The 13,766-nt window shown below is 41.6% G+C and overlaps 1 protein-coding gene across 1 annotated transcript in view; it reads left to right on the top strand.

The window, feature by feature from the left end:
* Window positions 1-2,056: 2,056 nt before the first annotated feature.
* PLD3 (phospholipase D family member 3) overlaps window positions 2,057-13,766 on the top strand; it is a 36,047-nt gene continuing 24,337 nt past the window's right edge. Inside the window, exons 1-5 of the mRNA XM_089659118.1 lie at window positions 2,057-2,323; window positions 4,715-4,777; window positions 9,946-10,014; window positions 11,628-11,782; window positions 12,951-13,134. Of these exons, the coding sequence (XP_089515244.1) occupies window positions 4,751-4,777; window positions 9,946-10,014; window positions 11,628-11,782; window positions 12,951-13,134 (435 nt within the window). The 5' untranslated portion in view covers window positions 2,057-2,323; window positions 4,715-4,750. The remainder of the gene's footprint in view (window positions 2,324-4,714; window positions 4,778-9,945; window positions 10,015-11,627; window positions 11,783-12,950; window positions 13,135-13,766) is intronic.

The following is a 13,766-nucleotide window of genomic DNA, read 5'->3' as shown; positions in this document are numbered from 1 at the left end:
ATCATATCCCCCCTTATGTATTATACATGGAGATCATATCCCCCCTTATGTATTATACATGGAGATCATATCCCCCCTTATGTATTATACATGGTGATCATATCCCCCCTTATGTATTATACATGGTGATCATATCCCCCCTTATGTATTATACATGGTGATCATATCCCCCCTTATGTATTATACATGGTGATCATATCCCCCCTTTATGTATTATACATGGAGATCATATCCCCTCTTATGTATTATACATAGAGATCATATCCCCCCTTATGTATTATTCATGGAGATCATATCCCCCCTTAGTCTCCTCTTCTCAAGAGAGAATACATTCAGTTCCTCTAATCTTTCATCATAGCTGAGCTCCTCCATGCCTCTTATCAGTTTGGTTGCCTTTCTCTGTACTTTCTCCAGTTCCCCAATGTTCTTTTTGTGAATTGGTGCCCAAAACTGAACTGCATATTCCAGATGAGGTGTTACTAATGATTTGTACCAGCGGAAATGATATCTCTCTGTCTGGAGTCTATACCTCTTTTAATACAAGAGACGATTTTACTAGGCTCAGGGAATCCTGCTAAAAATGACTATATCTACAACTCATGATACAATAGTGTGATGGTCAGTGGGAAGAATGCTCCTCACACTTGTGCCATTGGGAATAATTACCCCCTTACAGATAACTAAAAGTTCAGTGGGAACATTTTTGAGAGGCATAAATTGCTCATTGCTCTGGAACCCCTAGCAATCCCTGGAAGAACCCTAGCGTTCCATGGAACCCTGGTTGAGAAACCCTACTTTAGAGCAATGAAGGCTGGTAGGATAACATCAATGATCTACGGATTCAGCACCATTGTGGGGCCTACAAAGACAGGCCCACTTGCTGGAGCTATGCAGTCATGCGATTGCTTGACTAAAAAAGGGTATATCCACTGTGATTGCTCACAAGCTGTTTGCAGCAAGTATAAGAGCAGTGGGATAGCAATGTTTAAAACATGGGTTGTTTTAGCCTTGCCATCTTCTACTTTAAAATTTTATTCCAAGTATGGCATTTTTTACATAGTTATATTTGTCCAGCTTGGACCAATGTAATTATGTTTGTGTCATGCGTGACCAATCTCCCTGGAAACTGGATATCACTGTAGTAGGCACTGCTGCTCTAATGATCTCCACTAGCTTCCGGGTCCCGTGCCGAGCAGCTGTCTTGCTGCTAAACGTGAGTAGTTGCTCTCGTTCAGGTAACACTTTAATTTTCTCAATGAATGCAAAGTTTCCCTGATTGGATGAGGTGGATATCATGATGCCCCACTTCTTCAACTTGTGAAATCAGAGAGGGCTTTGCATTCACAATGCAGCAGGGCAGCGGCTCAGCCCAGGACCCAGAAGCTAGTGGTGATCACTGTAGCAAAAAAAATCATTTTCATACCCTGAATTCTTCTATAAACATAACTCTGTATGCTCGGGTACTAGCTTATGAGCTATCAACCAGGATGGACACCAGTGTCTCAACAAATTGTGGTGCAAAATCCCATAGAGTCCAAATATCCCCAGCTCATGCAGTTCTAAAGGTCCGATGGCGGTGTTGAAGGTCCTGAAAAGCATTGGGGTGGATTTACTAAAGGCAAATAGACTACGCACTTTGCATGTGCAGTTGCTCCAGAGCAGGGGCGGACTGAAACCTCATGGGGCCCCTGGGCAATAGGGGAACATGGGGCCCCTGTGTCCTTGCCCACACTCAAAAAAGCCTATAAAAAAGGTACCAGAGGCATTTCATGGGGCCCCCTACTGACCCCGGGCCCTCTGGCAATGCCCGAGTGCTCGAATGGTCAGTCCGCCCCTGCTCCAGAGCTTAGTAAATGAGGTGATGCATCACTTTACAAAGAATACCGCATTACATGCTAGGAAAAGAAAACAGCATTTTTGCTTGCACATGATTGGATGACAGAAGTCAGCAGAGATCCCCCTTTCTGGAGCAACTGCACTTGCTCAGGACAGATCTTTTACCTATTAACCTGAGAAGGTGTTTCAATGTGAAAGACAACAGATCTGCTATTTGCTGACTGCGGCGATGAATCAGCTGAGACTGAGACAATTTGTGTAGCTGTAACTTCCTCATACCAGAATGGCACATGACTGCTAAGACAAACACAATTACTGCAAACTGCACACGTCTTCCAGGATCATATCTTCAAACTCTTAAGCTTCATACACACAATGAGAATACTGAGCGAATGATCATCTGTTTTTTTTCTTTTAAAGCTAGTCTCATCGAAAATGAGAAGGTTACTAAAGTTACCAAAAGTCTCGTACGACAGAATACAACTTCGTAAGTTTTGTACTGTATTGTATTGTATTTTAGTGTATGTTTTCATTTCTGAGCATGCGTGTTTTCGGTTTCCTGATTTTTGGGGGGATAAACACCGTATTGATTAGATGAAAATTGTTTATTCTGGTCAGGGGCGGACTGACCATTTGGAAACGCCCGAGGGCCCGGGGTCAGTAGGGGGCCCCATGAGATGCCCCTGGTACCTTTTTCATAGGCTTTTTTGAGTTTGGGCAAGGACACAGGGGCCCCATGATCCCCTATTGCCTGGGGGCCCCTTGAGTTGTCAGTCCGCCCCTGGTTCTGGTATTGTACGAGAAAATGTTTGTCCCTTCTGAAAACTTTGCATGAACTGTTGTATTTGGCTCTCAAAAGCTGTCTACTAACAATCAGATTATTGGATGATCACTGTAAAAGCGGCATTTTATGTCCGATTTTCTCATCATGTGTACTAGGCATTACCCTGTGCTGCCATTGTTGGCTTTCTTGTAAAAATATTATGGGTTATTTGGAACCCCTGGCTTCAATACTATCCAAAGCTGCCCATACACTAGTACACTATACACCAGTAAAATTTCATTTAAAAAATTGAATTTTCAAGACGTTTGTTCAATATTTGAATGGGATCAGAACGATGATTGTCTTCAACCATGGTATCAACTAAATTTGAAGGAGCTGGATGGAAATGTTTTCTTAAACAAAAATCTAACTGTGAATGTGGTTTTCATTTGGGACAAATGCTTACATATTGTAATGTACATGTTCTAGGCACAAAGGAAACATGTTTGATATGTCTGGGACAGGGGTGGACTGACAACTCATGGGGCCCCCAGGCAATAGGGGATCATGGGGTCCCAATGTCCTCGCCCACACTCAAACCACACCCAAAAAAGCCTATAAAAGATACCAGGGGCATCTCATGGGGCCCCTTACTGACCCCGGTCCCTCGGGTAGTGTCCGAGCGCCCGAATGGTCAGTCCGCCCCTGGTCTGGGATTACATTCAGATAGCAGGTCTGATTGAAATTTTAAAGTGCTTGTAACTCTCAGACATGAAATGTGTACAGAGCATATCCTTGCTTGCAGAAGATTTATTTTTAACCTTAAAGGATAAGTTCACCTTTGGGAACATGTACCTTAGATTGTACGCCCCTTGAGGGTTAGGGACTGATGTGAATGTGCAATATATATGTAAAGTGCTGTGTAAATTGACGGCGCTATATAAGTACCTGAAATAAATAAATAATGTTCCACCCGGTTTTTCCCATAGCTGCAGCAGGGGCCCGCCACCCCCCCCCCCCCTCCAGATAGTACGGGGAGAAGTTTCCCCGTACTGTCAGATTTGAAAATAGGGCCCACACTGCCACGTCATTGTTCACGGACTTCTGTGAATTAATGAACTTCAAGTCCAGACAGTCTTAGCGGCTGTGGGCTTGTAGCTTTCAATAAACTACCATGGCACTGTGGTGCACCGTGGTAGTTAATTGGAGCTTCCTGTCAGAATATCTGCTTCACCGTACATCCCGTACATCCCATATTTTCCGTACGGCAAGCAGATATTCTGACAAGTCTGCAGGAGACCTGCATGGCATCAGCGGTCTACTGATTGTTGATGCAATGCTTTCCAGGCTCCTTTGGACAAAAATAATAAATGCACATTTTTTACCTGCAAAAAAATGTGCATTTATTATATTTGTCCAAAATGTGAAATTCGACCTGTGCAACAGGGACATGTAAGAAAAATTGCCTCAATCATCAGCTGCAGCCATTGATCATTGTAGTCTGACAGTGATGGGTCCCACTGTCAGAATACAGTATCCTGGCAGGGGGATTCCTCCATCCACCTCAGTTAAGTGGATAGAGGAATCTTAGTTTTTCTTCATTCAGCCAGCTAGCTGAAAGATAAAAAAAAATTGAACAGCGTATGATAGGGCTTAGTTATCAATATTCCTTCATGCACAGCTAGTCTGTAGTGTCGTGAGTGAAGGTCACCATGTTGTCACAAGATTAGTTGCAGGGCCTCTCATAAAAGTGATTACACAGCCAGCTTTGTGTCCATATGGACTTTCACAACTATGTAGCTTGCCCATGTAAAAGCACGTGTCTATTTCACTTGATGAATAAAGGGAAAGAGGTTTCTGGCCTTCAGTTGAATGTCACTGCTACAGCCGCTGCAATGTTCTCTTCACCTATGTGACCATATTGACCCATGAACACATATACACGTGAGTAAAATCTGGTCTATAAATTCCTGTAACTGGTGGTTTTGCGTGCAAATGTATTACAATACTAAAATTATATTAATGGAAAGGAATGCAGGTATTAACTCAACATAGATAGCATTTTAAAAAGCTTAAATAATAAAAGTGACAATATACTACTTTGTGTTCTTTCAGGACAGTGAACTGGTTAGTGGCGTGGTCTGGTAAAAAATGAAGCCCAAAATTGTGTACAAACCAGTGAGTATTTTTCTGATATATTCAATCTCATTCCTCTATATATCTGCATGTATCCTTCAAATGTATTTCTCTGGTAAGAGAAAGTAGATATTAATAGAAATCTATGGTGTTTTCACTGGCCTGCCTCGCCACAGACTATCCCCGCTTCAATCTATCCTGAATACGGCAGCCAGACTCACTCACCTTTCCAACCGCTCCGTCTCCGCCACCCCCCTCTGCCAATCCCTCCACTGGCTTCCGATTGCCCAACGGATCAAATTCAAAATCCTAACACTGACGTACAAAGCTGTCCATAACACTGCCCCAAACTACATCACCGACCTAATATCCAAATACAACCCACAACGCACCCTGCGCTCCTCACAAGACCTCCTTCTCTCTAGTTCCTTAGTCTCCTCCACCCATGCCCGCCTCCAGGACTTCTCCAGTGCGTCACCCATACTCTGGAACTCCCTACCCCAATCCATCAGACTATCACCTACTCTCCTCTCCTTTAGGCGCACCCTGAAAACACACCTCTTCAGGGAAGCCTACCCCACCCCCTGCTAATTCCCAACCTCCTCCACTCTTCCTACCACTCCATCCCCACAGCTATTTCCTCCCGTACCACTATCCCCTCCCTCCTAGATTGTAAGCTCCAAGGAGCAGGGCCCTCGAACCCCTCGTGTATCGCATTGTATTGTTATTGTACTGTTGCATGTTCTGTCTCCCATTGTAATGTACAGCGCTGAGCGAACTCTTGGCGCTTTATAAATACTGTATTATAATAATAATAAAAGTGTTTTCAGCCTATTTCATTACCTATGTTAAAGCTAATCTCCGGGCAAAAAAAAAGCTTTCCAGATTAACTGCTCCTTTTTTGTTTTGAGGAGATATACTTACCTAATCCTGTAATCCTCCCAGTACAAGACTGGTCCGGCACCTCCATACTCCGGCAGTCTTGAGTTGTGGACTGTTCCTGACATCATCAAACCCAGAGCAGTCTCCATTGACCAGGAATGGTCCACCACTGGACTGTGGGGGAGCACTGTTTTTTGGTTGAATGAAGGCTCGGCCAAGTATAAGCTTTCTCCTCACCCCTAGACAAAACAAACAATTGTGAGCATGTGTCAAAAAGACATAAACAATTATATAACTAATATACAAGCACATATATACCCTTCACCTTGCACCAATAAAAATACAATGTTGTCTTCTAACACACTAGCATTCGGACGCCACACAGGTCATGTAATAAGTCATGGCAGCCTTAAAATGATTCTAAATGTTGTAATTTAAAAACAAACAAACATGTTATACTTACCTGCTCTGTGCAATGGTTTTGCACACAGCAGCCCCGATCCTCTTCTTTTTGGGTCCCTGCTGGTGATCTGGGCTCCTCCCCTCTGCCAAGTGCCCCCAATAGCAAGCCCCTTGTTATGGGGGCACTCGATTGGGCTTGCTCCCGAGCTGCATTCCAGTGAATGGACATTGTCCAATTACACACAGAGCATGGCTAGGGCCTGCCTCCCACTCTTTCCTCATTGGGTCACTGGCTGTGATTGACAGCAGCAGGAGCCAATAGCTCCTGCTGCTGTGTGAGCCAGTGAGGAGAGAGAGACCCAGGAGAGCTGCGGCTCTCATGCACATCGATGGATCGAGATGGGGCTCAGGTAAGTATAAGGGGGGAACTGCACCCAGAAGGTTTTCTACCTTAATGCATAGAACGCGTTAAAGTTAAAAACCTTCTGCCTTTAGAACCACTTTAATATGACAATTCCTGCCAATTAATCAAATTATGCAAGATCTCAGTTGGTTCATGGAAAACAATGCGCTGTTTGTCTGGTTGATATTGAATCTTAACGCCTGTTGAGAGCAGAGAATGAATTTCCAGAGCTTTCTACTAGTGGTTCATCTACAAATCTCTATTATTAACAATGTTACAAAAGAGCAAACATTTTAAAATGGATATACTTTTCCTTAAGTATACCTGTGCCTGAGACATGGCAGAAGGTGTAATTTTGTGGATAGACCACATTTCCTTGACTCATGTAGCTTGTCAGATCACTAGAAAGACCAAAGAGAAACGTGCAGTAATGATTAAATTTGTTGGAACAAAATCCTTCATACTGGTTAGATGGCGAATGAGACCTGTTCACATCACTCTGCTGGCCTATTGCTGATGATGTGTCTTTGACCGCTAAGACACTAAAACAGCTAAAGGAAACACTTGACATATAGGAAGTGGAACTCCAAAAGAGGAACATGTTTCCCAGTACTAAGAAGACTAAACGTATGATAGCTAAAGATGAGCGAAGACCTTTGAGAATCTGAGAGCTGCCATCAGCCAAGATGAAGAGATGGATGAAGACATCAATAGCAGAATAGTCACAACATAAAGTCTAAATATTATATACTATTTTGTACCATGAATAAAGGTGCCCATAAACGTTCGATGACTGTTTTGGGTAGCAAATGAATGCCTAAATTGGCCTCAGACACCGCTGACCTAAGATTGAGAAGTAATCAGACATATTGGAAAAACCTTGTCCATTTGCAAGTGTTTTCCTCTAGGTAAGCCTTTGCCTGAGGTGTCCAACGGCTAAACAAGAATGGGAGTATGGTTGAGGAGGGTTGGATCCTACCTGCACATATGACCACCCTGTAATGTCTATAGTGTATTTTGAAGGGAATAAATAAGAAGACAGAATTGGCTGATTATCATGCTGTTTTGATCCCCCTGCTAACCTAAAGCTGTGTATCATACACTCACAAGCCACTTTATTAGGTACCCAAGCAAGTGGGAGGTCAGCATTGAATTAGAGGCAGAACTTTGAAAAGTGGTAGTGAGCTGGTGTCCAAGCTGAAACCCAGAAGTGATGTTGTATAGGAATTCAAAACTTTTTTTCATTTTGGATAAAGTGGAAAGAGAGAGAGTAGAACACTTGTCAGTTTTTTTTATTTGTGTCTTCATCAGGGAAATAGAACTTTCTATTTGTTCTGGTGTGACCATTATTGCTGAGAGCAAAAGAAAATCCTAAATTTTGCGGGGTTATTAGAACAGGAATAGAAGGGAAATCTTTCAATGGGAACACTAGTTATTATTATTATTATTATTATTATTATTATTATACAGTATTTATAAAGCGCCAACAGTTCGCTCAGCGCTGTACATTACAATGGGAGACAATACATGAGACAGTACAATAACAATACAATGCGATACACGAGGGGTTCAAGGGCCCTGCTCCTTGGAGCTTACAATCTAGGAGGGAGGGGATAGTGGTACAGGAGGAAATGGCTGTGGGGGATGGAGTGGTAGGAGGAGCTGAGGAGATCTGGTTCTGGTGAATTTTTCCCCTAACTTCCTGTTACAGCTATGGGACAGGAAGTGAAGAGAAGTCTCTTCAGTGGGACACAGGTGGCAAAAAAAACCTCTGGGGAGATCACATGACTGGAACAGAGCACTCTGAGAATAGGTAAGTATAAGCATCTTCCAGGAGAACACAATGGCTCTGCGGGAGGGATTCCCCCATCATTACAGTCAGTGTTGATGGGGGAATCAAGCGATTTTCTTTCCTGCAACCCACGGTTGCAGGAAAGAAAATCACTCCTACTATGGCCAGCTTTAGGCTTACTTAGATCAACCTTGAACATTATTTATTAATTTATTACAGGTACTTATATAGCGCTGTCAATTTACGCAGTGCTTTACATATACATTGTACATTCACATCAGTCCCTAACCCTCAAGGGGCGTACAATCTAAAGTCCCTACTTTACATTCATATATACACATACTAGGGCCAATTTAGACAGGAGCCAATTAACCCACCATCATGTCTTTGGAGTGTGGGAGGAAACCGGAGTATCCAGAGGAAACCCACGCAGGCACAGGGAGAACATCCAGGCAGGTGGTGCCGTGGTTGGGATTCGAACAAACAACCCTAATACTGCCAGGCTTCTCCTCTTTTAAGGAAAAGTACAGTAATGAAAAGATACAGTAACCCTTAACCTCCCTAGCGGTATTCCCGTGTGTAGCTCGGGGTAAAGTTTCTGTACCAAAAGCGGTAACCCCGAGCTACACTCGGGCTTACCATGCGGCGCTGCATAGGGAGTCCCTGCAGAGTTTACCTTGTCCTTCGCTCCCGCGATGTGTCTCCTGCAGCGTCCCCGGCCATCTCATCCAGCTGATGCCGGCATCCGGCTTCTGTGTTCCGGTCCCTGTGACGTCGGAATGTACGGGCGCCGGCGGGAAATTTGAACATTTTTTAAAAATGTCATTTTTTTCAAAACGAATTTTACATAGTAAAACATTGCTGTTTCAAACCATTTCACATACATTTTGTCCTTAGTGCTTTGTCCTGTCCCCTGTCTGCATTTTGACTGTTCTTTCTGCCTGAAAACTTAGAAATGTCCATGGCGTCCAAAAAGCGTCCCTTTAGGTCAAAAGCGGGTTTAGATCAGCTAGAGAACAGCGATAGTAAATCAGAAATACTTGCAGAATTGAATGATAATGATTCGTGGAGAAATTCATCATCAGACACTGAAAACAATTTTGCGACTTTGCTCAGTGATGTGCGAACTTGGCGCTATATTTCAAATTTCAGTGTTTTTGGTTTGATTATATTATTGAATTAAATGTATTATTATTATATTATTATTTTTTATGATTATTTATTAAATTATAATTTATGATTTTGTGTTTCAAATTTTATCATACCCGGGATGTTTACTAGACTCTTGTTCGGACAGATTTCAGTGAGTTATTCCTAAATATTACAGCCTACAATAAAAAAAACTACATATTTCCATGCAAAATAATGGTACCGCTTTCAGCACCAAAAATCTGAAATAATCAGACCGCCAGGGAGGTTAACCAATCTAAATGTATTTTATTTGCAAACCTGAAAATGGGAGACAGGCAACCAACCTAGTGTGGTATTTTTTTGAAAATTTTATTAAGTGGCTTAAAAGTAATTGTGGCATTCACAAGAGTCTGGCTGATAAGAGCGTATATGTACAGTACTAGATTAAGTGACTGGGCATTGAGTACAAGTTTCTGTTTCTTCTGATAGGTCTTGTTTGCTCTGCTTTGCATAGGCTTGTATGAAAGATATGCATACTAGAATGGTGTATTGACTGATAAAGAAATCAGATTTTATATTTCTATGTATTGCTTTTTCCAGATTTCCTCTCCAGAGGAACAAGACCCTGTGGCTGTGCAAATGACTCGACTGCAGGATAATGCCCAAAGGGTAAGACTGCCAGGACTATATAGTCAAAAACCAGACAGCATTGGAAACTCATCTAAAATGCCATTACCTTTTTATAAATATTGTCTTTGTCCAATCTGCATCTTCTCTACTGTGGGGAAAACTTCTGAAATAATTTACATCAAAATAGTGTTTTAAAGTTGTGTAGATATAAATGTAAATGTGATCATCTGAGAGGATATGTGAACTTTTACTGTCAAAATTATTATTTAACCCCGCTTAAGGTGAAATGAGCAGCAAGAAACTAAATACAGCCCTCCTAGCCGTGGTACCATACTTTGATCTCACTTTCTGTGGTTGGCAAAGTGTTTCTGCGGTGTTCATGATCATCATTGCTCCCTGTTATGTCGTAAACTTGGTACCAAGCTGAAGTTGGGACATGTAGGGGTTAATTTACTAAAACTGAAGCATGAAAAATCAGGCTCACTTCTGCATAGAAACCAATCAACTTCCAGGTTTTATTGCCACAGCTTAATTGAACAAGCTGAAGTTAGAAGCTGATTGGTCTCTATGCAGAAGTGAACCTCATTTTGCAATCTCCAGCTTTAGTAAATAAACCTTGTAGTGTCTGTGGCCTCTTCTTACTTCTTTCAATGCAACTGTGTATGGGATTACAGTAGATTTAAAGTGACCTTGTCGTAAAAATTAAATTGCAAAAAAATGTTTCTTGTAAAAACCTTTCAGCTGCCCACACCTCCAAACACCTTCCCATTGAAGAGGAATCTTCTGCTGAAGTCCTTAGAGCAGCATTTCTCAACCAGGATTCCATCAAACTCTAGGTTTTCTCTAGAGGTTTCTAGGGGTTCCTTAAGCAATGAGCAATTTCTGCCTCTCAAGTAAATTAACAATGACACCAGTGAACTTTTTAGCAATATGTAAGGGGGGTTTCCAATGGCCATCAATGTAAGGGGCATTCTTCCCACTGACTACCAATGTAAGGGTCAATTTTCCCACAGACCACTAATGTAAAGAACATTCTTCCCACTGACCACCACACCAATGTACTATGAGTGGTGGCTATAGTAATGTTTGGCAGGGGTTCCCAGTTATTGCAAAGGTTTTTCCATGCGAAAAAGGTTGAGAAATGCTGCTGTAGAGGAACTAATAATTCCAGGAGTTTAATTCTCCAGGTTCTGCCATGAGCCTCCGCATCACTGTAAGAACGACATTCAGCAGCATTTGAAGAAGGAGATTTGAGTGTTTACTCTCTCCTTTTACATGGAACATTTTTTAATTCATTTTCATGACAAGGTCACTTTATATCAAGACAGATTTAAGTATTTATGTTCTGTATTAAAAAAAGAATCCTTCTCATTTTACAAGTATTGCAAGTACCTAGGCTCTTCTACAATTATAGAATCCATGAAGATAGTCTGACCTATCTACTCACAGTGGAGCTGAACTCAAAGTGAAGTGTTCTGTTTTTTAGGGAAAATTTTGAAATGTTAATTGGGCCCAGGCAGTACCCTGGAAAGTACGTTTTGCATAAAATTCCTTTTGAAAAATATTAGTGCACTTCCTCCTGTCAGCAGGAACCCTTGATTTCCTCTGTTAAAGAGAATGATGCTGATGAGGTTATTTTTCTTCTCCTGCAGTATTACCGCTACGCACTCATCATCACCTTTATGGTCACGGTGCTGTTCTGTCTGATGACTGTTCATCTTCTTTTATTTCCACTGCTCTGTACAAACTCCACAATGGAGATGGAGACCATGACGAACCAAGACCAGGGGTCCAGTGATGCCTGCAAGTAAGTGATTGCTATTTCTACTTGGAAATATGGGTAGTAGAAGATACATTCTGGGTTTAAAATACAATGATGGGTGGCTTTGTGTATTGGACAGTAAATTAGGGGCCTGTCAAACTCCATACATTGTATAGACCTGAAGATGGCGAGTGCTGTAGTAACAGAGCAATGGATGGCTTATAGAGCAATCTAAATGGAAGAGAGCATCACCAGCACACTAAAAGGCCTAATACAAGCCTTTCATTTGTCACTAGGAAAATGTTTTGGAGCCTCACACAAGCTCAACCAGGCAACAGTGAAGTCCTCCATTAACCTGATGAAGGAGCATGTGTGAGGCTCTGACCCCTCTCATTTTAATTATGTCAGTAATTATGGCTTCATCAAATGGTTGTCTTCTGCACACAGACATAGACTCCCTATCTGCGATTAAGCCTCAAAGGGCAAAATGCACCTGAGGAGTTCTCACCAGGTGGAGAACAGAAGCTGAATCCATATTTTACCCATTTCATTACATTTATGCAACAGGGAGTCGGTTTTAGTTACAGTCTACTGGAGCCTGGCAAGTGTAATCTGTCTGCCTTGCACCAATTTTTTCACATGCTGATCCTACCAACACAGGTTTGGAGGAGAATTTGAGCAGTTATATTTTTAGTGTTTTGGGCTACATAAGTATTTATGGCTGTTTATTGAGCATTTAGGTGTTCTGGTGACCCTGGTGATGAACACTATGGGTGAGATTTACTAAAACTGGAGCACTCAGAAACTGGTGCAGCTGTGCATAGTAGCCAAGCAGCTTCTAACTTCAGCTTGTTCAATTAAGCTTTGGCAATAAAACCCGGAAGCTGATTGGTTGCTATGCAGAGCTGCAGCCAATTTTGCAGTCTCCAGTTTTAGTAAAAAATCCCCTATAAGTTTGCTATTTTGCTTTTGTAGAAGTTGTTGGGAAAACACCTTAAAATGGAGTTACTAGTTATACCACATTTGTTCTCAAACTATAAAATGTGGTGAAAATATCACTTTATACTATGTAAATGAATCTGGTGGAGAAATACTCTGCATTTCACAGCAGGCACATGTTTGAACACATAATTTAACACTTTGCTGGATGGGCTAGGAAAGACATGTGTTTTCTGTGTGTATATAATGTGTGTGTTATTCTCTTTATACTTAGTATGGTTCTTGTGGAGAGCATACCGGAAGGGCTAGTGTATCCTGAAAATTCCACATCCAACCCCTCAGTATTCCAGACATGGCTGAACCTTCTTAATGAGGCCAAGAGCAGTGTGGATATTGCATCGTTCTACTGGACATTGACAAACAATGACACTGGCACCCATCATCCTTCAGCTGAACAGGTAAAAATCAAAGGCTAAAGTAGATTGGTAATGAAATTTCACACTTCACGTCATTTGGTAAGGTGTATGACAGCAGTATCAAAGAGCTTTGTTTTTGATATTTCAGCCAAAAAAGGGACCCTTTCTTGTTTTATATGACTAACTAGCCAGGGGCGTTGTGGGTGTTTTCTTGCTAGCAGAGACTGCACTTTTTCTTCAGTCAGACCCTTACAGACTGTTAGTAGTAGGAAGATAAGAGAATCAGCAAGGGACATCACTCTGCAGCTTTGGTAATTGGGCTATATAAAAATATAATCACATGTAATAGCAGATATGACTGCCTCCGTATACATATAATTACAAATTATACATAGAAATTAGGTTTTAATACTGTGAACACATACAGTGCATCCAGAAAGTGTTCACAGTGCTTAACTTTTGCCACATTTTGTTATGTTACAGCCTTATTCCAAAATTGATTAAATTTATTTTTTTCCTCAACATTCTACAAACAAGACCCCATAATGACAACGTGAAAGAAGTTTGTTTTGAAATCTTTGCAATTTATTTAAAATAAAAAAAACCCCATGTACATAAGTATTCACAGCCTTTGCTCAATACTTTGTTGAAGCACCTTTAGCACCAATTACAGC

Source organism: Staurois parvus, unplaced genomic scaffold (genome assembly GCF_062004578.1).
Source record: "Staurois parvus isolate SC_StPar_1 unplaced genomic scaffold, SC_StPar_1.0 ptg001133l, whole genome shotgun sequence".
Classification (NCBI taxonomy): domain Eukaryota; kingdom Metazoa; phylum Chordata; class Amphibia; order Anura; family Ranidae; genus Staurois; species Staurois parvus.
Note: the sequence above shows the minus strand (reverse complement) of the source record. Positions and strands in the feature narration are given on the sequence as shown.